This window comes from Bactrocera oleae, chromosome 4 (assembly GCF_042242935.1).
Source record: "Bactrocera oleae isolate idBacOlea1 chromosome 4, idBacOlea1, whole genome shotgun sequence".
Lineage (NCBI taxonomy): Eukaryota > Metazoa > Arthropoda > Insecta > Diptera > Tephritidae > Bactrocera > Bactrocera oleae.
Genome location: NC_091538.1, coordinates 73,986,793 through 74,012,876, shown reverse-complemented (window position 1 = coordinate 74,012,876; position 26,084 = coordinate 73,986,793). Strand labels below are relative to the sequence as shown.

The window sequence follows — 26,084 nt, the reverse complement described above, 5'->3', positions numbered from 1 at the left end:
TGGGCACTCTTGATTCATATCCCCACTAGAGAGTTTTGGCGTTTGGTCGACAGTAAGGTACTCTACCTGAGAGTTGGTTATGGTATATATTGAATTAAAATACCTCTTCAATGGCCATAACATTTTCCAAAGGTATGGTCAAATATCGTAACATGAACCTAATGACCTTTCTGGCACTCGCATAGCAGCATGTCAACAGCAGCGTAAGCGTTGCATTCGAAAAACATTTCTACAAGAGAACCACTCAGATATGCCAAGCACTCCTCAGCAGCAGAGCAGTTTCAGCGTTGTGGTAGGTTTTAGTGTACGAGTACTTGGTAAAACCAACTTTGTCTTTGCAATGGTGAATTTGCGCGCAACCTGCTCATTTGCGAGGCAAGCAGCCGCGGTGGCCAGTGCGAGCGCCGGCGCTCAAACGCTTCAACGGCGCGATTATTAACACTTTTACTTGCGCACTCGCCACAGTTTCGAAGAGTCAACGTTTGTTATTGTTGTTGCTACACATTTACTTTACTTGGCTTCCCTTTGCCGCTCGCGTTGCGCTTCGTAGGCGGGAGGGAATTCAACAAGCGCCAGCCATTCCATCAGCTCTTCAGCTCCACTTCTCTCGGCTCATAGAAAACTGGACTCAACACACTGAATGGCCGTCTCGACCGCGCTGTCAGCAATGATGGTGACGCCGGGTAAGCGCATGCACAACCGCCGTTGTTGCGCTTTCTTCGTCTTCTTTTTACCGCGATTTTGCTGTTGTGTTTCGCTTTTGTCTTTTCGCCACTTCTTGTGGACTTTACTTGTCTGCTGGAGAGCGTCTTTTTTGGCGCTTTGATGGTGATGGCGATGGTGCAGCGGTGTCGTCGTGCTAGCCGAAAAAGAAGCAACCATTGTCGCATTGGCCGCCTCACTGAAATTTCAATTCCGTCGAATTCAGTTCAACGTTAACCATAACGTCGTACGGTTCGGTAGTGCGCGTGAAACCCTCCAACGTTCGAGTGACAGTCGTCTGCCGCACACACATACACACTTACGGATATTGCAACATATTTATTTGTGCGCAGTATAAATACAATAAATCGCTAGCCATTCACACACATGCAAACAAACTCTGCATTGGCTTACGAAAAGGACATTCGCGTGTTGTTTTTGTATTTATTGTTTATTTTGGTTTCTTGTGTTAAAGATACTTGGTGTTTCTGCGTAAGTAAACTGCCTGTGTTTTGATGTGAAACGGATTAATTTGACTTACTACATGATAATTGGAATGCCTGCGTTTAATTTATGTTTGCACCCAAGTGAAGTCCAGTGAAACTTTCTTCGCGCCAGTGCAAACTTACTTTGGCATGAAAAAATTGTTCCAAATCAAACTTATGCTAAGAAGATACTAATTAACAGTAAAGTGTGTACGGTTATTTAAATTACAGCTTTTAACTTTTTTTGCTTCACTTTCTTTTGTTTGCTGAGTGTAATTGAAATTAAATCTTTTATTTACTTTCCGTTGGAAAAAAATATCTTAGCTTAATACAACAACATTTTTATAATAGATATTTGACGCACCGTTTTTTTGCTGCTACGCCTGGAGTTAACTGTTTCGCCCGCAGACATGAGGATTGCACTTGTGCTGGTAAGTTAAAAAGCTGCGAAAGAGCGATATATATACATATATATTATATATGTGTGCATTAATATCAAAATTATTATATTTATTTTCAAAACACCTTCAACTGAAAAAGACTTAAGAAAAAACCTTGATATTTCTTGAAAGTAAAGTCCGTCTCAGATGCAGTTTTAGAACTGAAAAACAGAAAATAGGTTTCATTACTTTCGTGGCGGGTTTAAAGTATAAAAACAGCACCAGTATCGAGATGATAAATTCGCTTGGCAAATGTCATTACTAACCACTTCATTAGAGCCAATTTACACCGTTTTGTCTTAACTAATATTCTTGAACTATAAACTGCACACTAAAAAAGTTATAAAATTTACCTCGCTTTTCTTAGAATTGAATACTTTATAAATAGTAAGTAGGGCATTTCTTTTGCAGCCATAAATAGATGGCATTCAAATCGTAATCATAATGGTAAAAGGTTCCCAAATCCACTTAAATGTGTGTGCCAGTGCTAGTTTGAGTGTGTGTGTGTCCATAAAACGACACTGATTAATTGCCACTTGAGCTAATGAAGTACCAACCTGTGCATCTAATAACAGTAATTATGCCCGCAATGGCACACTCACATGCACATTCTCAAATGGCTTGTTTCCAAATACATACTCGTATATATAACATGTATGTATATGGTATATTTATATGCGAGTCTTCGCTACTGTGCACTTATACTTATGTTACATATTTAACCGCTATATCAAAAGAAATGAACGAATGTATTTACACAAAGCGACTGAGGTGTTGCATGTGTGAAATCGCTTCCGGCAAAAATGAAAGGGAAACCGGAAGAGTGTGAGCACTGGATGATGGCACAGAACCTAAGTAAGTAGATATATGTATAACTGGCAGTAAGTAAAAGTACTTTGCGATTTGCTCAAGATAGTAAATACTATGCGTGTCTTGACTCCTCTTACTTTGTTAGGTGCTTATTTATGCTTGTTGTTGGCGACGACTAATATATTGCGCTAGACTAGGGATACATACGGGTGTTTTGTGTATGTAAAAGCGATTGTAGGCAGTGAGATATATTGAAGAAGTTAAGCATAAACACCGTGGAAATGTAGAGACTATGAGTGAAGTTCAATGGCTAATAAAATTAGATTCATATCCTCAATACTCTCCAAAAAATAGAGGGATGCGTAACGATTTCCAACCTTTATTCTCAGAAAATTAAGTCTAATTAGACAAACACCTCGATTCTGTACACTTGTCATTTTGATCAAATGAAAAGCCATGAAAGTTGAATATGTCAAGTGCACAGGGGTGTAATTTAAAGTAACAGCTTCTGTTGACGACGCCTGAAGTAAAGTGCAATGCCCTAAGTAACAATAACTTAAAGATTACGATCTCCATTTCAAGGAGATTGTGCTGTTGCGATTACTAAACAAATTCTAACCAAATTTGATTTCTGGGCATGTGATTTGATGGGCGCCGCGTACAACAGTTGAGTTTTGAGTATATTTGCTCAGTAAATATTGAAGCAAACAACTGTGAAGAAAGTAATTACGCGTGTGTGTTTGTAGATATTTGCAGCAAGCATTGGCGTATTTGTCAACATATCAACTTACTGCGTAAATGCGACAGTAGCGTCCTACTGTCTGGCCACATATTTGCTGTAGCGCGTCATTACTTAACATTTTATTGCAAATTGATGGCAAAGCTTTGTAACTGATATGACAACAACTCGGGGCTGTTGCAAGTCGGTTGTCGAGGCGCTGGAACCTGAGATGACGGCAACAGGTGTAGAGAAGTGGAGGCAACCACAGACAAATCAACTCTGCGCAATGCAATTCTGCGAAATGCGAAAACTTCGAAAAAAAGCATGAGCCCATAACAAAAACGAAAAGTAAGAAAAACATTGAGTTATTTGTGCCAGCATTCACTCACTTCCGTTTTTCGATTTGCATGCAGGGCGTGCAGTCAGGCTGGTGGCATAATTTGGCGCTACACACACGCATGCATACTGTAATATGTTTGTGTATGCAAATAATCCGGGTAAAAATGTTAAGCCGAAGCCCTCAAAATCGCTTAACTTTCTACACATCACCAAAAACGCAAAAGAAAACATTTTATAATAACAATAAATACAACGAGACACAATCGAAGAGCTTCAACACACAAACATACTTGTAAATTATTACAAATTCACTTGCTGACCGCGCCGAGTTGATGCTTGATTGGTGCTTTGCATGCCGAGTGAATATTAAAATGCGCTTTTCGTTACTCATTTTCGGTTTAGCGGCTGACTCGAAAGGCAAAACGGGGATTCAACGAGACAAAAGTAGCTTCAGGCGCATTTATGCGAACCGCTGATTTCAGACTATTTAAATGCGAACTTCTTTGAAGAATACTCAAGGAAATCAAAAGGTGTTGTAGAAAAGACATATTTTTGCACGCACTGGTAGATATATGAATTTCCAATTGAAAAATTCGATCTGTGGTCAGGACAAAATTAGTGGAAGAATATACGTGCTAGAATTGATCTCGTGCATAATTCAATGCTGAGTTGCTATATAGAAAAAAATATTGCTGAAGAAGTTTGTAAGTGGATTAACAGTTGTTAAGTTAAAGCAATAAGACACTGTAATCTATGCTAATCACGTGCACTCTACAAATAACCCTAATAAATCAAAAATATGTTTAGAAATCACTTTCTTTTGTTGGCCTGAAAAGCGCATGAAGGTTAAATTTTTTTATTATTTGTACTTCTACACATACATGCACACATTAGGTATGGGCACATAATGAGCGGTGAAATTGCTCGCTTCCGCAGAAAAACTGATACCGACAGTTTATTGAAGCATGCAAAGACTTTGATTGACGAGGCTTTGGGGCCAAAAGGCGCTGAGGCTTCCGTCTGCATGCATGAGTGTACCAAAAATTGGAATTTTCGACAAAAATTTTCAAGGAGGAATATAATTTAAGTTATTTTTTTATTTCTGCTTTTTTGTAAAATCAGTAAATAGTTTTATGGTTGTGCCAAACTATATCAATATTAATTTGATATATATGTTAAAATCACAACTGGTCCGTTTATAAGTTTAACAAGCTTAGCAGTGCGTAGTAGGATCTATAAAATGATTACCGACCTTTTGTCATTTCTAACCCTTAAGCATATCGCTTAAAGCTGAAGCTTATCGCTTGCTCTACATCTGTCCCGCCTCGTTTGGCTGGTATTTCAACACTTTCATTGCAATTACTTACCTCGAAGACACCGCGCGCTGCCCCCCCTCACTCAGCAGCGCTATCAATCAGTCGTTTCTCTGTCAAAAGCGGCGACAATTGTAGAGCTAATGGGCAATCAATGGTCTGTCAAGCTTCTTCATTCGCTGTCTCCATTCTTCTATCAGTAACAACCTTCACATTGTTGACGCATTATGAAGGTTTCCAGGTCATTTGTAAACAAATTGTTTTCTTCTTTCCAATGAAAGAAGCCATTGTCACTTGGCAAAGAAAGAAGACTGTAGCAAAAATATCATTTTAGTATAAAAGACGAATATTCGAAGAATCAATTTGCTGGAATTCGCCACCATTTGTTTATGTTTCGGCTTTGGTTGTATTTTGCAACAGATTTCATTGCTTCTACCTTAGTTGGTTTATTTGTGTTAATTGTGTGTCGTTGTGTCTATTAAAATTCACTTGTCGTCTCTTTAGCCTTGTATGTTTTATTTACGCTCGCCGACTCGCCAACTATTAGCTGTTGATTGTTGTTGCTAAGTAATTGGGGCCATCGTTTGCTTTTAATTTCGGCGATTGGCCTGCATGAAATTGATTTTCTGTGCATGTATGTGTGTATTGATGGCGAAGCGTTTAATGCAGACGGTACAGATATTCACACATTGTTGTTTTTGCAATGCCGATTTGCAGTGACCGTGAGACATTGTTACTGCATTTGCACATCTCTTGCGGTTTACAAGTGGGTCTTCACACACATACACTCACAAATACAAATAAAAATACACTTTTTGTAGATGTATGCATGAAAATCACTCTTCTGTGGTCGCTTTGTGAATAATGATGTGTTTAATTAATAAATAAATAAATGTGTTGAACAAGTCTGAATTCAAAAGACTTAAGACGCGAACTTCTATTAATTTCACTGAATTGCCATTTATAAAGTGCCGTTAAATTATTATAGCAAGCTACTTGGCTACAAATAATCACCTTTTCGTTCAGATAAATTAGTATTAAAAATTTTAAGTTGAAGTGAAGTTAACGCGTACACAAACTGGCAAGATTGGCGGCCATAAAAAGCGAGCCCAAGGAACCAAAGAAAAATTTTACTCCATGATATATCGAAATAGGCTTTGAGTCACAAAACATTGATGACCATTTTAGTCAAAATCAAACCGCCTTGGGACTCGTCTTTCATTATTATAATTTTAGTTATGGACAAAAAATGTTTACCATAACCATTCAAAATAAAAAAAATATAAGAAATTGTTTTCAGTATAATTTAAGGAGTCTAATTAAGAATTAAAATATTTTTCAAAGAAATTTTGTTATTATGCTCTTATTTTCTCCTGCACATTCGCATTTCGTGAATGAAATTGAAATTTGGACAGTCCATTTTAGCAACGAGTTTATGTAATCTTGAACTTTCATGCCACACAAGAGCACAACAACATTTGCAGCACAAAAATGGACACCAAAGTGAAGCTAACATACGAGACACAAACCGGCTGCAGCCATTCGCTCGTCGCTTGGCCATAAGGCCGTCCGCGCATATTTTCACATCACACACACAGCATGCTTCACCCTTGGCAACCGCTTTGACAGCCAGCTGCACTTGTTATGCCAAAAATGGGAGCTTTGCACGCGATTTAGATCAGCTGGAAGCACATTAAGAAACACAAGTGCCACTGCAACTTGGGTACGAGGCAAATGTAAAGGTCAATGAGAGCGCCAAATCGTGTAATGGGTGCCATTTAGCTGTGAAATAAAAATGAAAATGAAAATAAAAGAAATAAAAATAATTGCGCGACTACAAAATTTTTAAATGAAATTAGCTAATTAATTGACTGAGTACGCTAAACTACATTATTTTACCAAAATATCACAAACAAACAAACATCAAACTATCAACTAGTAATAAGTAAACACACTAGTTATTATAAATAGCAGTAAGATATATGTATGTAACAAGTTAGTCTTAAGAATCTCAATAAAGTAGTGTTAACTCGCGCAATGAGGTCTCTCAGCCGGAAGCGCTTTGAAAGTACGAGCGATGTTTGGTCAACTAACTGTTGTTGTTTCTCTAGATCGTGTAGTTCCCAACAGTATAACTGCGGCAGCTGCTACAGATGCCCTTATCAAGTCAATAGTAGCAATATTCATATGTACGCAGGCTTGTAGTATGTATGTAGGCAAGCTTGTCATAAAGCGAGTCAACCGAAAATATTACATAATGAAATAATTGAGACAAAAATCGATTTGAAAACAAAGCATTGAATATATGTGTAAATGTGTGTGAAGTAAACGTATAAAGATGCTCGCACCACACACACACAGACACACGCTAAGTCATCTCGCTGACAGCATTAACTTCAAGGAATGCCTTTCACTTTTCAATTTGTTGGCGACCGCTGCTGACGACACACACACACACTCGCGCTGGTCGCTAAGTGAGCGCATCAGGGCGCTTGCGCAGATGAAACCGCTCGGTTTGGTGGCGGGACTTGTTTGTGTTACGGCTGCTAATGTGACTGCAACTCTGGTGGCGATGACTTTTGCATGTTCGCCATCGTTTATGGCCAGAAATGTAACTTGTAAATATAGCTGTGTAAAACGACTATTACTAGCATTACTTTTCGATTTCGTCATGGGGTCGTAAGTTTCTGTGTAACGCCAAGTAGTTGTGGAACGAAGCGCTTGCGGACCATTGCATGCGTTTCGTCTGTATATATATGCCTCTTTGGTATCACATATAAATTAATTAATAAATAAAAAAAAATTTAAATTCACGAATTATTTTTTAATATTATCTGGCTTTTATGTTTTGGTTTTAGTTTTTTTTGCTCATTTATTCTATTTTATGGCCACTTGTTTAGATTTTAAGATGTTTTTGGCAAAAGAAACTGGATTGCAAAAATACCCTCGGCTTGTAAGTTTTAACTTTTCATATTATTATCTAATAAGCGGACTTTAATAGCGGTGATCCTCTGTAAGCTACTAAGTTTTAAATAATCTGTTCAAACACACAAAGAAATCTATATATTTGGGCAATGGATGAAAATTTACGAGTCTTCATTAAAAATAGTGACCATCAGATATGGCTGTGGACCGATTCACCACACTTAGGTATACAAGTATTACATGTTTATAAGCTGGACTTAATTAAAATACAACAACTAAATTTATTGCTGTTACATATTCGAAAAATGCAAGTAATCAAAGCGAAACTCGATTTGGATTGCCGAGTGTTAATTATATTGTACCATAAATCCTTGGAAAATAATATATAAAAACATAAATTTAATTGAAACATATTTTATACTACTAATAGTTAAAAACACAAGACAAAACGTTAACCTCGGTTGCATCGAAGCTATAATAGCCTTCACAAAAACAAAAGACTCCGTACAAGAACTTTGTTCGACCAGTTTGTATGATAGCTATATGCTATAGTGATTCAATCTGAACAATTTCGCCAGAGATTGCATTATTTTCTTTAAAAATAACTCTTCTCAAATTTCATGAAGATATCTCGTCAAATAGAAAATTTTTCCATGCAAGCACTTGATTCCTTTCGTTAAGTTTGTATCGCAGCTATGTATATGCTATAGTGGTTCGATATCGGCGGTTCCGACAAATTAGCAGTCCCTTGGGGTGAAAAGGTTGTGGCGAAATTTCGGACCGATATCTCAAAAACTGAGGGACTAGTATATACCGACGGACGGACGGACATGGCTAAATCGAATTAGCTCATTTGAAAATCTTTACTGTAATAGAATGCAGATTATTTATTCAAAGTAAAGGGAAACTAGTACTTTTTAACATTTTTGGTCCATAATTGAATATTAATAAGAGAAAATAGCAGGATGAGCTCTCCTGAACCAGTGAAGATACAACTCTTTTGGAGTTCTGATTAACCGCCTAATAATCAGATATGGCGCTGAGCGGATGTTTGGAGCATAAAGACAAACTTAAGGTTAAATAAAAAAAAATGCAAACTCAAAATATTGCATTTTTACCCTATAATTAAGTTTATTAACACTCCAGCTGCTGTCTTTCGCCTCGGAGAGGTATTAATTAAAAAGTTAATCAAAAAAAAAAGATACAAAATGACTAAGTTTTTACTGTTAAAAAATTCCCCATTCACTTACGCATATTTATTTGAATAAAAATTTTGCAATTCAACAAATCTCTTTCATATCATATAAAGTCGATTTTTGCGTGTATCAAAACCGATATGATATAATTTTCCAAATTTTCTTAAAAGATGCCTAATTTTTTTCTCCGAAATGATCGTGCTTGCCTATTTAGCAGAATTAATATGATTTGTTGCCGAAATCTGTAAACATTTTTACAATTACGATTAAATGACGTGATCTCAGCCTACATTCGCTTTCATTTAATTCAAATTGTTTTATTGCCTCGCTTTTGTCTACTTTTATACACTCACACACAGCTGCACGCCACAAACACCAAAGAAAATGAAAACTTTTGCTCCCATTATTTTAGCTCTAATGTTGATCCGATGTTTGGCTCTTTCTTGATGGCTTTTGGCCTTTTCGAGTGCCTCGTGGCCCCAAGCGTCGACGCCGTACCACCGCACATGCATGCGTCGTATGTGTGTAACATCAGCCGAAATCTATTTAACTCTCATAATTAGTGGTTTGCTGTGTTGCAATTAACAGCAATGCAAACGATTTCTTGGCCTTTTTCATTGCTCTCAACTAATTGCCACTGCTGCTTTGTTGTTGACGGATAAATATGCAGCAATATATTATAAAAGATAACCGCATAATAACCTTGTGGCTGCTCCAAAACGCTTTGCCCCCACATTTCTATGTTGCTCTATCCGAGGCTTTGTTGTTGGGCCATTCGGCTGCGGTTTGGTAGATTGTGCCTCAATTGTTGTTATAAAATGGGTTCCGCATGAATATGTGGGCTGTATGCATCGACCTTGCTCCCGAAAATGGCAGATTGTAGCGGTTATGTAATGGATTTCAGAATTCAGTTTTAAAACTTCGGAACGAAAGCGAATTGGAATACTATAGGTGCTCTCGAATGCTTATTTGGATTACATAAGTAATGTGTGTGGAATTTATTTTAAAACTTTAAGATCATGGCGGCGAGAATTTCAGTACGCAAGCCGAATATTTGAAAATCATTACCATATGTAAGTAATTCATTACATTAATCTAAACTGATTGCAAAATTCACATGCTAAATCTGTATACTTTCCGCGAGTGAAGAAAATGATATAAGTCCCAACAGTTCGTTAGTAAAAGTGTTGACGGCGGTTGCATCGCCGTGACGCATGACTGGCATTGCGCATAAATTCATAACGCATATCACTTTCAAAAACAAAAACAAACAAAAAGGAAAAGTATTATACACAGATACAGTCATGTGCAAATGCTATTATGTGTGTGTATATATGTGCGCATGTGTGTGTGGGAAATAATATGTTACAACTTGTAGGAGCTTAAGTAATTGCACGGGAGTGACACCAGGCACGATTTGTGTTGCAGTCGACGGCATACACTCGCTCACCTAATTTTTACATAAGCCCACATAAGTGCCACCAATTTAAGAAATGTTGGCAAAAAGTCTTTAATAAATTGGAGGCGAAGTGTCAGACCACTGAATTGACAGGAAACCCGCCTTGATGCCCACAGCTAGTGTGGCACGTGTGGTAAGTGTGAAGTTGACTCAAAATCTCGATTAGTAAAAACTAAAATCATTTGAAAGTACCTTTACACACAAGTGCGTTTTATTTAAAGCTCATTTTCTACAATTCACCTTAGTGGAGCAAGAGCGATATTACCTCACCTTTTGATTGTCGAATTTTCACTCCCTTCACTTAAGTCAATAATCCCCCAAAGTTTTGCAATTCTTCCAGCTTAGTTTCTGTTTTACTACCTCGAAAATTCACGTGCTTTCTGCTCCGCATTTTGTTGTAATGAACTGGTTTGGTTGGCCTCCGCTTCGTCAACATCAATTGGCTTACTCAATGTTGTCGTAGTCGAGTTGCAGCCCACGGCCCACGGCGGTGAGAAATAAGAAAAAGTGACTCGAAAAAGTCATTATACCCGCTTTCGTTTTCATTAAGTGCCCGCCGAAGAGCGACTGACCTCTCCAACAACAACTTTTATCGACATTTTGATTGTACGCAATCGGCTTGAACTTCTCTTAATAGTTGTCTACATTTTTTTACATTAAATATTTGTTTTTATGAGTTGCGTCGTTTTTATTTGTAGTCTCCTTGGATTTGTAACGGTTTTTACATTCCGATTGTACTTCGATTAGGCGACGGCACTTACAGTGGGTTTTACCGCTACAATTTACTCTGTTCAATTTTAATAGAAGCCACACGGGAGGTTTCAGCATGGACTTTGGTGCTGAGCTCTTTGCTTGTGAAGCTTTTAGGCAGCTATCCTTCACACACGTAGGTACAGACGTTTGCTTGAGAGCCCTTGACGTGCAACTGTCTCTTCAGCGTCTGAGCTAACTGCTTGTCCGCATATGTTATTTGTGGCAATCAAGCGCCAAATACTGACTCTGATTGACTCGCTGAGGCGCAGCTAATTTAACATAAATGTGCTTGAGTGGGTGTAATTGAGGCGAATTATTGTGAAACAGGGTCCAATCACGTGTTAAATGCTTCAAGGTGTGTTTAACCCCCTGCCGGCAATTTTTTGTGGTATTTACGACATATATTGAAAACTAACGAGACAATGAGTGACAGTTCGTACATTTTAAAGTATCACACACACAATTTTTGCAACTTTCTCGGCTTGAATCTGAACTCGAAGGTCTGGCAGTGAAATTCGGCATTCGAAATAAATTTTCTTTCAACCACTGTGCTTAACAAAACGATGCACAAATTAAGGAAAAACCTTCAACTCCAATTCGTGCGTCCTCATTGCATCGAAAGCTTAAAGGCGATGCGCAGACGAAGTGTTCCGAACCGAAGATTCCACCAACAACCCTGTTACTGGTGTATTTTGCCTTTTTCGACTTTTCTATGCCACTAACGAAAGTGATTACATCAGGACGTTTTGACACACCCACACACACGTCAAGCCTTTGATCAGAAAAACTACTTTCACACCCACACACACAACTCACTTTTGGCCACCTCACAACTACATTCGGTACTAAATTTGCGCATGCAATAATTCACATGTTGAAGCTGATGTTGTAATCGTTGCATCTAACAACAACAAAGTGCATTTAACGCAAAGCTTTTTTTTTAGCACCGAGTGGGATGGAGGGCCACTAAAACTGTTTATTCGGGGTTTCCTTTCCCGTTATACCCCCGCTAATTGACTTCTTGTAGCGGCTTGTCGGGCAAAGGAAGTCGAACTGCCTATTTACTGGCGTCTGTGACGCAGGTGACCGCATTTTCGGCCGTGTGTGTGTGCGGGCTCAGCACGGTGTTCAACCAAATTGAAGGAAATGCAAGATTAACGCTTAATACAAACGTAATAATTTAATTATAGTTGGTTAGTTACGTCACATGACACACACACTTTTGTGAGTGTGGCAGTAGGCTCTTAAAAGTGGCATATAAACCAGTTCATGTTTTATAAGCGATTTCTTACAGTTATCAAGCAATTGAGTTGAATTTTCTCTTGCAGCATTTTAAAGATCAATTACCACACACAAATGTGAGGTTTTTGGGAACTCACTCCAGGAAGTTGTCAATTTGTAGAAAAATCTCAATATTCAAAAATTGTATTCAAGTCATGTCAGGAAAAGTGAAAATTAACCTTTTCCCATAAATAAAGGCAAAAAGTACATTGATAAGTCGCAGAATAATATTCTCTGCAACTAGAGCATGATTACATAATATATTCTAACCTCAAAATGATCTCAGAATTAAAACCGGTGAAAATATATGTAGCTTGAGATTTGCCTTAGAAATCTTTTCGAATACTGAGTTTTTGTCCTAAACTAGGATGATCTTTGAAGAGGCAGTGTGGAACCACTTTCAGAAAAGAATGGTATAAAAAGAGGTGAGAGGTTCAGGTGAGGGTGAACATTTTGCGGTAGAGAGTCACCTAACTTGAGCTGGCAAATAGCCAATGCGAGCTGTGTAAAAATACTATGAATATGCTCAACTTAAAATAAATTGTGTTACTCAAATTCCTATATGAGTAAAAATGTTTCGAAAAACTTAGATTTTAACTAAATAATTATTTTTCCGTATAATTGAGGGTACCGGGAGTCTATTTTTTTGATGCCAAATGTTGACTATCCGCTTGAAATCAATTGCATAAGTGTAAAGTTTTTGTAAATATACGTACTTATGGTATTCAGTGTATAATCTCTTATATAAGCATTTCTTATAAATAATTGCAGAATTGCTTTTGCTTACAAAAAATTAGAGATTAAGTTGAAAAAATGAGGAATATAACCGATAACCTCAAAATGCACCAAAGTGAAGTATTTGGCAAATAAAACAAATACATACATACATCCACTCACCGGTTTGGCAGGCAGGCGATGAGTCGGCTCAAGCAGATTGGCAAGTTGCAGGTTTTCAAGTGGCATGTGGCAAGTTGCCGAGCAGCTTCTTCAGCACAAGCATCGAAAATGAAAACGAAAACGAAAAGTGAAAAAAAAACACAACAAAAACAAGTAATCAGACACTTGAACTGCTGAATGCATAATCGAGTGGCATTGCGTGAAGCAAAAGTGTCGGGTAGAAAGTGAAATGGCTGCAGCTGCGAGAGTGTCATGTAAATGTGCATGTGCATGTGTTGGTGCAGTCGAAAAGAAATACGCTGCGGTGTATTTATAAGCTTAGATTAAGCCAATCATAACTGCAGTCTGTTGCATGCGGAAAATTTGGCGTGTCACCAATTGAAGTAAATATCACTAGTTGTAACGGAAGTTGCGCCAATTTGAAATAACGGTTGCTGCAATAATTACTGACAAACAGGTGCAACTATTTCGGATTGCACTCGTATAGTGAAGTATTTCCAGTTTGTACATTTGTATGTATGTAATGTGATTTTTCGAAAGAAGTTTTCGAATTTGAAAACAAAAGGTATTTATTATTGGCAAAAAATATGCTCACACACCCCTCTATTTCTACATAGTACCCGTATAACAAAAGAAATCATTAAATTGGGTATTTCTTCATATTTTGTTTTTGTAGTCGTTGAAAGCCCCTTCGCACATGGTTTTATGACTTGCAACAAATGCATTTTAGAACAAAAGGCAAATAAAGTAAATAAAAAAAAGGCAACTGCATAAGTAGCTGTCATAAGAAATACCAACAACAATTCCAGTGGCATCACATGGCAGCACGTCGAACAACAACAACTCGCTGTGATCTCCTATGCCACTGTTTAACTACACTCAATTGTACATGGATTGTAATAAGCAACTGGCAATCAGCAATGAGTTCATGGCATGCAATGAGTCGCGTAAGCGTTCAACATACGGCACTCAGCTGCCGCGCAGCCCGCCACCGGTTTGCACCTCCAATTCACCAAGCCGTGTGTAAACGTTGTAACTTTGATTTGCTTGCACTTTTGCTGCCACTGGCTCGATTCCCATCACATTTGATTGTGTTGTTATTGTTGTTGCGTTTATAATGCGCTGTTGATATGCTAAGATGGTTTGGCATGGTCTATGTATTGGTGGCATTCATTTATGCCACCATCGTCTCACAAGCTCCGACTTTAACTTCGCTTTTCAACCGCAAGTACGCGCTTCGTCTTAGTTTTCCTCCGTCCGACTGTGCATTTCTTATCAACGGCATTCGCATTCAACGTCCACCACTTCGCAGTTATGCATTCGTAACGTCTGCTGTGGCAATTAGCTTCTTGCTCGCTCGTTGCCTCCAACTAATGCCATTTCGTCAGCCGAGCTTGCGAATCTTCAGCCGCGGACAGCTCTTCATTTGTCTGCAATTCTATTTTTTGCGTGCATTCGCATGCAACTCATGTGGCACATATTGGTGTTGTTGTCATGTTTGTTGTTTTACAAGTAATTATGCTACTATCTGTAGCTTCGTTAATCTTCGGACACTTAGCAGTTGATTTGCTAACAGTTGCAGCTAACTACAGTTCGAGTAAGGTGAAGTTAAAGTGACGCTTTTTCCAAAATATAATCATAATTAAAATATCTTTCCCTTCTTTTTTAATGCACTCAATATCAAATTACTTCTAAATTTGAGCAATCGGAAATACACACTTAAAGTCGTTTCATTTTCAATATTTTTGCAAAGAAACCTCGAAATCGATTTGAATGATTTGGATCCCTCCCAATGACATTGCTGTTGATTTGAAGTTTTGAGTTCCTAGTGTCAAATACGACAAAAACTTCTTTTAAGCTTTTCGTCGAACCTGTTATGCAGTCTTCCGCTATTCAAATCATGCTCGTTTGTACTGAATAAACTTGTTTACCGTTATACATTTGATACTTGTATAACCTCAAACACATTTGACTAACATTTTGTTTTGTAATAATTAACATAAAATGTTTACAGTTATATTATGAATTATTATTATTACGAAGTATTTCACTTTTCAATTCGCTTTCATTTTCATCGAAGACAAGAGACGAAAACATAATACCATTACAAAGATACATCGATAGGAGACGAAAGTTGATTACGATGCCTTATTTCACGTGTTCATGTGTCGCTGGACAAACGAGTCATCTACACCAGCACTTAAATAAACATATATGTATGTATGTATATTGGCTTCCTATTAATATGAATATTAAGCACATACATACTTGGTTATGTGTTGGTGAAAACGACGTGTATTCAAAAACATGGTTCCATATCTACGATTCGCTTGGCACGCAGCTCTGGCGTTTACACACACACACACAGACATAAAAATACCATAATTTATTGCGGCCAGTCTGTCCAGATGGCGGCACTCCAGGCTTGCGTTAATGAGACTTCGCCAGCTATTAATGTTGCTGTTGTTGTTTTTCCCTAATGTTGCATTAGTATATTGTACATTTTATGAGACCTTCCAATACGTTAATTCTCCAATTAAGAAACGAAGGCCGGATTAAAGTAATACCCTATAACGATGAATGCCAAATTGTGCCCTTTCTGAAGATATCTGCGGACCTTTCTAACAAAAGCTTTAAAAACTCCAGCAAATTGCTATTGTATCGTTAGCTAAGTGGTAAACTAAATGTGGTTCCATGTTCTGTGTGCATACACGTGGTTCGCGCGACTCGAACCAAATTTACTCAAAATGTAAACAAATTTAGAAACTATGCGTGTATGTGTATGTGCACATTTGTTCACTGCTACAGCTGTGGTCTTCGTAAGCCATTGAGCGAGCATGTCACAGAAACACGGAAACCTCGTGAAACTCCACAACAGGTGGCACGACACACCTACCACCCACGATGTAACGCAAATAACTGCGGAAAGTCATAGTATGCGACCAGCGAAGCGAACCCGAATCACTCATTATACACCACTTGTGTAGATTTGACACCTTCACTTCAAGCACCTTGTTTAGTTAAATGTGCAAGTTATTCTAGAGTGTCTGACAAGTTTAAGCTTATGGCTTCTGATATGCTTCTATGGAAAAGGATATACTCGTACACTTGGTCAGAGGATATCAGTCAAAACGTACCAAGCAGCAATCGCAAGAAAATCTCTTCAACTGCTCAGGAAAAATAAGATTAACAGAAGAAATGCAAAATTGATCTTTCCATTGTTTACTCAGTGCTCTTTTTTGGTAAATTTTAATATTATCTCTACAAAATTAGTATGACATATATGTACGCTTCTTCGGAAGACTCTTATAAGAAACTTTAACTAAATATGTGATGTTTTGATTCATTTGAAAGGGCAAATGTTTGAAGCAGATCGTTTAGTTCGTTTAGTTTGCACCCATACTAGGGTGGTTAAAAAAAACGAATGTTGTTTTTTCGCTTGGTCTTCCACTTTACCGTTATCTATGTTTTTCTTATGATCGGATAGAAAGATTCATATATTGCTTCAAACTTGAAACATTATTTTATGGATAACCTAACCGTTTAAAAGATATTAACGGTTGAAGTTTAACTAATTTGAGGAAATTTGTTTTTTTGCCAATAGCCTGCTCTATCAAAAATGGTATCTCTTTTGCTCAATTATTTTGTTTTTGTACTGTGATAGGCGATGATGGTTGACATTTCTCGAAAAATTAACAATCGGTTTTTTCGAACCATCCTAACTTATACTTTCTCTTCTTAGTTAGAATATAGTAACTCTATAAGTTTTTCGGTGTTAATTTCAGTGACAGTGTCAGCCAATTAGCTTTGTTTGTTTCTTATTGAACAGTTTAGTCTTGCTTAGAAAATATAAAGCTATAAGCAGAAGATGACTTGAGTTCGTCTCCAATGAACCGGTTGGACCAGTCTGTAAGGGTTTGAAAAACTTTACGACACCCTAAAGGCCCTTAGTTCCATTGAAAGTGTGTGTATGTGCCGCAAACGAATGCCAGCGAGCTAATATTCGATTGCACGAATTTGCCCCACAAACATAAATTTGTACATATGGGTAGATAAGTAGAGTCGCATTCGACGGCATTGTTCAATCGCCCTCGTTATTGTGACTATATTTATTTATGCAGTTATTTATCTCTACCCTTTGAAAAGTCACCGATCGCATGAATTAAGCAGATGACGGCCAATTTAATTTGTTTTGCTTTGTTTTTCCGCTTTTTCTAGTTCACAGCTTACCGAAGTGTAACTGAAAATGAATGGAAATGAATCTGCAATTCCACTGCCTCTTCTGTGTGTGCTGACATATGTCATATATTTCAGAGTCACTTTTTATATCATCTGTAATGCCCATTTTTTGACACTTTTCGCTTTGGATTGGTTTCAGATCGTTACACCAGTGACAAGTGTCTTTGTTCATCAACGAAAAGGTGTTAGGTGTATGTATCTGTTGCTGTCTTTATAAAAGATAATACATAAATAACAGAACATGAGGGCTTTAGAGTTTTTACACGAACTCCCAGACGCAGATAGCATTGATGTAGCATATATTTAGAAGTGAGGGCATTCTTAAGATTAGAAGAGGATTTTCATTTCGGAATCTCAAATGGTTTCTATAAGAAGAAACGTATACGTTGTTTCCTTGTGGTCGAGGTACGTTCATGTGGATGCTTTTTCTTTGTTTCTGCCTTAAATGTTATTTTGTCTCGTGTTGTGATTTTCATTTATATATTTTAAAGACGTCAGTGTGGTTGTGCAATCGCTTGGAAACTGACAAATTAGCAATTCATTATTGTTTGGCATGACCTTAGGAGAAATTAACTGTTAATTAGCAACAATGCGGAAATCAGATAACACGAAAGAAGCCAAAAATATGCAAATTCAAGTCGTCTGCAACCAAGAAAGGCCCGTTATTAGTTTATAAAGTTAACACCCGAGAAAAATACACTAACAAACAGGGGAATGTGGAGCGTGAAGACAACAACAAAAAGGCCAATTTTTTCCCCAAAAACTGACCTAGGCATTTACTCCTAAAGTAGAAGAGCATAAAAAGCAAAAAATAAATGATTGTATTTTTAGAATTGTGCAAGCAACAGCAACAACGCGCTGAAACAAATAAAATTAAATAACGGTGATACAAGCATTCACGCCTCCACCGAGTAGGCCGGATTGAGGGAATCCACACGCAGACCGAAGAAGTGTTGAAATATTTGTATAAATGCCATCATGTATGTGTGTGCGTGAACAACAATGAGAGAAAGTTGCAGACGGCTGCCAAGAAATCAGCAAAAACAATTGGTTGTTGTTGTGGGCGAAATGCGATTGCCCCAACAAATTATCAAGCAGCGGTGTCATAGCACCAAAATCCGCCGTCCGCATTTGTGCGGTAGTGCTGACAGTAGCAAAAGCAAATTCATTACACAACCACACACACGCACAAACACACAAATAAATTTATAATACCCACAATAATAAATTTGCATAGTTCCTATTTGAATTCCGAATATTAACAAAGAGGGCGGGATAAGGTGTGCAGCGAGAGAGGAAAGGAGAAACGCATCAATATTACGAAAAATTGCCAGTAAATATTGTGAGTCAACAAACGAAGAAAGCATAAAAACAATGAGAGATGTGGAGCACGTTGGCAACCATTGTTGACCACACACATACACATGCACACAGATGACATTGCGAAGTACTCTGTGGTAAATTTCACAGATTTGTAGCTTAAATAAAATTGTTAAGCCTCAGTGAAAAAATCAAAATGTGCACCTGTTTCGGTTAGTTGACGAGCTCTGGTTCAAAAAAGAAACAAAAGTGCTGAGAAAGCGGCAGAGAAAAACATTTTATGACATTGTGACTTAGATAATTGAGAATTCACTCTTCCTTTGACTTTGACACCGTTAACATTTGTCACGTTATTAAACAGTGCCTGTGGTCACAAAGTCTGCGAGGTGGTTGGAAAGCGAAAATAATTGACTTGAAGAGAGGAAGAGACTCTTGTTTGTTTTGTTGGCTCAAAAATACCTGAATGAAAACGCCGTATTTACATTTAATTTTGGTTCAAACTCAGAATATAACATATTAGTCAGATTAAATTGAAATCTACATCGATACCTGGCGCATATTTTTTTACACCTACTGTATTCTTATTTAATTGTCAATATTTGTAACGATTGTTTTGCTTACATGACTGTTGTTATAAACATAAATACATATATGGTACATGCTTTACTTGTATATAGGCACATTGTTAAAAAAATGTTGTCTCGTTTATCATTTCATAATTAATCTCTAACTTTATTGTTGTTTTAATGCACTGCATTGTTATATTGCTACAATGAAGAGCAGCAAAAAGTCATAACGGAAAAAATAAAAAGATTATTTAGCGACATTTGGAGCGTGTGCTATTCATTCGTGTTGCGCGTGAGGAATTGAGCGGAAAGGGTCTTTTGACGTAATTAAATGAAGTTATAAGTGACTTGATCATTTTCGTGTCGCAAGACGGACTGTTACAAGACAAGATAGTTGCGCAAGCCATACCTGCCAACATGCTTATACCTACATACCGAATTGCGCGGCCTTCACATGTGTATGCGACTCGGCTCTTATTAGGCCAATAGGCTTAGCAATTAGGTTGTCCGCATCGCCGTAAACAGTGGCATAGACCGATTTTTACGGGAGTTTTATTTAAATAAATGTTATGATTTGAGAAGAAAATGTGATATCTAACCAAACAGCTGCAATGGCGTCAAGTCTCTGAGGTTGGACTTACGTTCTAATATGACACTTCTAAACTTTTGTCAATACTTTAAACCATAGTGTGTCATATCAGTAAATTCTCTCCTAGCCTCGCCCCGGGTAAAGGTCCATTCAAATCTAAAAATTAATTTTTTTATTTTTATTCAATAACGGTAAATTTCCCCAATGTACGTCCCCGCATACCCATCCGTCTTGCGAAGTTAAACGCCGTCAGGAACCACACATCACAAATGAGTGGAGAAGCTTGTGAAAATATCAAGCGAAACAACTGTTCGGCTTGTGTGTGCGTAAATATTTATCGTCTAACCTGCAACTCAACACATTTTGATTAATGATCGCTGGACGCTTTCATTTCGCTTCGTTTTCAGATTAAACGCCGATTAACGGCAATTTTTCATACTTAACAAATTAATTTAATTGCAATCGCAATTATTTTAGATATTTAAGCGTTTGGCGAGCCTGTTGGCATTCACCCAAGTGATTTGTATGCGATGTCATTTATTACTTTTGCGTCTTTTTGAGGTTTTAAATTCCCTTTCGCTTTCCACGTGATTGTCTGACATAGACGAATATTGTTACACAACTCGGTAATGCGTTCACATAACAATTTTCCTGCAGGTTTTCAAATTATTAAGTGAATTCGTTGGCAATTTTTAAATACGATGCTCTACTGTCTTAAAGTAATTTACGTCTTCCAAGGAGTATGTATTGTAAGCAATCTATAAAAGGTGACCCCCGCAACACAAAACTGAATAACAATTCCTTGAATTATGCTATAAAACATGTTGTTTTGTTTTTCCTATAATACAGCAAGAAAATTAATTTTATTCTTGTTCCCATTTCAGTTGATCGGGATTTCAATATCCATAGCAACAGCGCTAGCCACAGCCGACGGATCTGATGCCAAACAACGTGCCAAAGCGACAACAGCCAAGCCCACTACAACTCCAAAGGTCGTAGAGAGTGGAAATGCAAAAGCCGCGGCAAAAACATTAGTGAAGCCTGCCACCACTGCACGCGAAGCGAAAACTCTCAAGACATCAGCCGCTATCACGAACGCTAGCGATAAGCGTGGAAAGCGCACACTTTTTGATTTCGAAAATGCCGGCTATCTCTATCCGGAAATCGCAAGTCGACGCGCTGGCTACGAGAATAACGGACAAGCCTATTATCCGCAAAGTGGTTATTACAACGGACAAGAAGCGATTGGTGAGTGAAATTTGTGGGAAATCTGTGAAGAGCTAGTAACTAATCCTTTTATTTGATCGTTGTTTCTTTAACCACTTTCCAGCACAATTCCCAAACAACTATATTGGACCCCAGTACTATCCACAATATTTGGAAGCACCCGAGCCAATAATCGAGATCATTATAAAGGATTCAAATGAAACGCTGCCTGAACCCGAACCACAACCCATTGTCACCAAGAAAAAGAAGGAGAAAGTTCATGTTTTCTATGTAAACTATAAGAAAGACCAGAACAACAAATTGCATTTGGAAAGTCCCATCGCCTCTCTCAACAATGATGACAATGAAGAAGAAGAGGAGGAAGAGGAGATCGTGCATTACCCAGTACCTGCGACACCAGCTCCACCAGTTAAGACTACAACGCTGCGCACTATCATCCACCCCGATTCGGAGAAATATCACAGCAATAGTGGAATTCATGTAACTTTCGGGTCCGAGGACAAGTCTCAAGCGGGACACCAGCTTGAGGAACATAACGCCGAAAGCGTACAGAGCCAAGTGGTTGCCATACCTGTCGGAGGTGGCGCACAGGACGCTTATAATACGCGATCTGACTTCGGCGCTAGCACACACAGTCAGTCGCAAGCTGGTACCAATCAACTATTTACTGGATATTTTCAACAGGCACATCTGCAACAGCAACAACAACAAGCGCAGCAGCAGTATCAGCATCAAAAGCAACAATTGCCATTGCAACAAAGCGGCAATTACTTCCGTCCACCTGCCGCCCTTGTCCAACAGCCATCTGCGAATTTCTATCAAAAGCAGCAACAATCACAATACCAACACCCCCAGCAACAGCCCCAACAATCACAACAACAACAACGTCCTCAATTCAGCTCATCCTTTAAAAATGTGGTAAATCCACCACCACCACCTTCACCATCTCCGACAACCTTGCCGACTTTGCAGCAGTTGCCACAACTGCAAGCACAATTTCGCAAAACTTTTGGAGCTTCTAGTTCCCCACAAGGCCACTTTTACTCCAATCACAATCAGCAATATCAGCAACAGCCTAGTAATCAGCAACAATCCTTCTTCAGCAGTCTAATTCAGAAATCCACACCTGCTCCGCCGAAACAGTCGGTGTTTTTTCCTACCGCACCACCCAAATCTCAAGAGTTGCCTTCCCGACAATCGGGATTTCCTTATCAGCCAGTTAAGTTCCGTCCGACACTTCCAGCACAACCCCACATTAAGCAAGTTCCCATACCGGCCAAGTTGGAGAACACAAATTATCAAACTGCGCAAACGCAACAACATTACCACCAACCACAGCATCCTTCAAACGTGGTGAAACACCAGCAGAGTTATCACTCACAACAGCCCTTCCAGTTCAATCGACAGCCGCAGTATGTGCAACAGCCGACCTTCTTATTACCTTCACCACAGACGACACAATCTAGCAGCAACAATGGCAATTACTTTAAACAGACGTCTCAACAATCACACTCTCACACTCAGTTGCTCAATCAGAAATTGGCGTCAAGTCGTTTCCAGCCACAGCAGCAACAACAAGCACAACAGTCCCACCAGCAGCCTCAGCAACAGGTTCAGCAACAGCATCAACCGCAGAACCAGCAAAAGTCAAATCAACAGTCCTATCAACAGAGCCAGCAACAGTCCCAACAACAGACACATCAGTTACAGCAGCAATCTTTTCAAACACTGGAGAAGAACCATCAACAAAGCCAGAAGCAAGCTTATCAGAGTCAGCAGAGCAGCTTACCAAGTCCCAGCAGTCCCACCACTGCCTCATTGCAGTCGCCATCGGATCCAATTAGGTCGATTCATAACTACTTCGGAGTACAATCTTCTAAAGAAACTGAACTTCTCAAGTCGATACCGAAATATGAGCAGCATATAACTGAGACTATCGAGACTCCAATTGGCGGCGGCGGCAGCAGTAGTGGGCAATACAATAGCTTTGGCAATTTTGCGTACCAAACACAAAATCAAGTATTGCATGACATACCAGCACCACATTTAGGACCCACGCCGGCACCAAACACAGCGCAACAATCATACCAACAACAGCAACAATCCAGCTCAAGCTATGCAAGTGGTAGTTCGGTGAATACGCATTACCTCACAGCGGCGGCTTTGCAATCAGTAAAAAGTCAACAACAACAGCAGCAACAACAATTCAGTAATTTTGTAACGGCTCAGAATGGCCAACATTCCGCCTATCCGACGACGACACTAGCGCCTCCGCAGTACGCCCAAACCACAGACGGCGAGAAGGTCATGATCATAACACCTTTACCCCCGACGGCATACAACCAATATCATTCCACTCAGTACCAGCAGGAAGTAGCTGCTACACAAGTGCTCGCCAGTTCACCCTCATTGCAGACACAGCCAGCCACTAACTTCGCTCAGCAACCAAGGCAATCTGGTGCGGGTAGTTTGATATCTTCAACCGTTTCCAACGCCGCTTCAGGTGGTTCATCCCAATTTGGTGTATCGACCTTCCACTCTGATGTCTTCAAAGAATTAGAACAGCGTCGCAATGAAGAAAAGTCCGTCTTGGGCCAATTTAGTTTTGGCTCACAGCCGGCATCAAGAAATGACAAGCCCTACCTACCCGCCATTCAAACTAGTGCCAGTAATTCCAATTATGGTCCAGACTCCACTGCAAGCAGCAGCACCCCCACTCCACAGAGCGCACATAATACTGAAGGTACGAAAAAAGAAGCTAAAGTCTCTCAAACACTACTTCAATTGCCCGATGAAGTTCCCGACGACTTGCGCCAACAGCTGCTATCGTCCGGTATTCTCAGCAACGCAGACATTTCCGTCTTGGACTACGATAAGGTGGGGGACGTCGCTTTGGAGAATCTACCTGCTGAGCATCTGCAGCACTTCTATGGAGCTGGTGGAGCAGCACAGATTTCCGCTTCGAAAAAAGTCGTCACGGTGGTCAAGCCGAATGGGGATAAGGTTTCGCTTAGCGAAAAAGATATTGAACGCGTCAAGCAGTCGAATGCATTGCCTCACAAGCAAGGCGTGGATGTGAAAGTCGTGCATTTCGATGCAGAAAACGAGAAGAGTGTTTCGGAAAAGTACATTAAGACCGACGCGACTGTTGTGCCACCTGTTGACTTGGCGGAACGCCAGTACAATCGCTATTTACCGCTTAAAATTAACGGTGCGCAGTTCCCTTTGCCTGATAGTGAGGAGTTGCGTGGTAAGAAGATCGTGAGTGTTGTTGTTCTGGCCCCAGTTGAGGCACAACCACCAACTAATGATAGCACTGAACGCCGTAGTGAACGCGATGCCGCAGCTGATGATAAGGAAGTGAAATTCATTGGTGGTGACCTTATCAAGACTTTGGTTAAGAAGCCTACAAAAGAGAATTTCAAGCGCTGGCTGGAGAAAGAAGCGCGAACGGATGTGGAACAGCAATCCGTGGTCCTACTAGTGGCAAAGTAAGTAATTGCAAATCTGTCATCATAGTTACTAAAAATGTTTATTATATTGTACAAAAAATTACTATTAAAAACTTAGTGAAGCATATCCTTCAATTCAGAAATATAAAGTCGGTCCAATTTGTGACATTTCTTTATTTTCGGTATCTAATATTTAAATTTCCATTTTTTTCTTCACTTCAAACAGATCCGTCGACGAAGCAGAGCAGGAGATCTTCATGTACGACATATCGACGGGGGCAGTGAATAAATTGAATGGTGAACTCTCGAGTGCTTTCGTGAATGTTGCTGAGGAGAATGCCAGTTCAGAAGATTTGGAGCACGCCTCAACCTTGGATCCCAGCGTGTTGGAGACCATGATGCAAAAGAGTCAAAGATGAGCGCTAAGCGCTGCGATCAAATGTGCCACCCAAATATGCGAGAAAGCCATTTAAATAAAGACATTTTCAAAACACTATTTGCTTGAGGAAAAAGCTAAAGCGGCTGATTAGAAATAAAAGCAAATTCCTTAGAAATTGGTTAACAAGCGCCACCAACGAAATATAACTTGTGCTATTCTATAGGCTGCCTTCGCCTTAACTTTTGTCCTTATCCTCATAATTTTTCGTTTTCTTCCGTTGTTATTATTATTTTTATTATTCTTTGGTAAAGGTTCCCTGTGTGGCTCTTATTTCTCTTTTTCTGTCTGAAATAAGTACATGATTCGGTGGAATCTACGAAGTTTCCTGCTCTTCGACTACTCTTCAACTTTTGTATAAATTTTATATTCTTTATTTAATTAATTATAGTTAATTTTTATACGATAAATATATTTGTACATATGAAAGTTAAAATTAATAATGAAAGCGAACTATATTTTATAGTCTAAAAATGTTAATAAAAATTACAAAAACAAAATTTTAATATCTCGCCTTTCGAAATTCTTCAGGTTTGCATATGAGAAAGGGGCATTGTGAAGAATTGCGTATGTTTATTGTAATGAAGTGAGTGAAGAATATAATTTAAATATGTGTTTAACTTCGGTAACAAAAAGCCGAAATAATAATAAATATATGGTTTGGTGTAAGCCTCACAATTTCGTAAGAGGCAACGAAGATAATAAAAGAGTAATAAAAGGTATCAATTAAACGAGTGAAACCTATTTCCTACTGGGTTGAATGTAACGTTAGTAAAAGTTAATTATTGCGTTAATTGCCAGCAATAATTTGCTCAAGCTGAAACACAACCATGCGTAATTCACGAAATAAATATAATTGAAGGGTAATGAATTAATTGGAAAAACAATTGGAATTGATTTCGGAGGTGCGCAGAGAAAGTATTAATTGCAAAAA

The 26,084-nt window shown here is 38.8% G+C and overlaps 1 protein-coding gene across 1 annotated transcript; it reads left to right on the top strand.

The window, feature by feature from the left end:
- Window positions 1-801: 801 nt before the first annotated feature.
- On the top strand, window positions 802-25,656 carry LOC106627298 (alpha-protein kinase 1). Its single transcript, XM_014247407.3, has 5 exons — window positions 802-1,194; window positions 1,539-1,618; window positions 20,920-21,283; window positions 21,366-24,753; window positions 24,941-25,656. Exons 2-5 carry the CDS (start codon window positions 1,598-1,600, stop codon window positions 25,131-25,133), a joined length of 3,966 nt encoding a protein of 1,321 aa, XP_014102882.2. The 5' UTR covers window positions 802-1,194; window positions 1,539-1,597; the 3' UTR covers window positions 25,134-25,656.
- The last annotated feature ends 428 nt before the right edge of the window (window positions 25,657-26,084 follow it).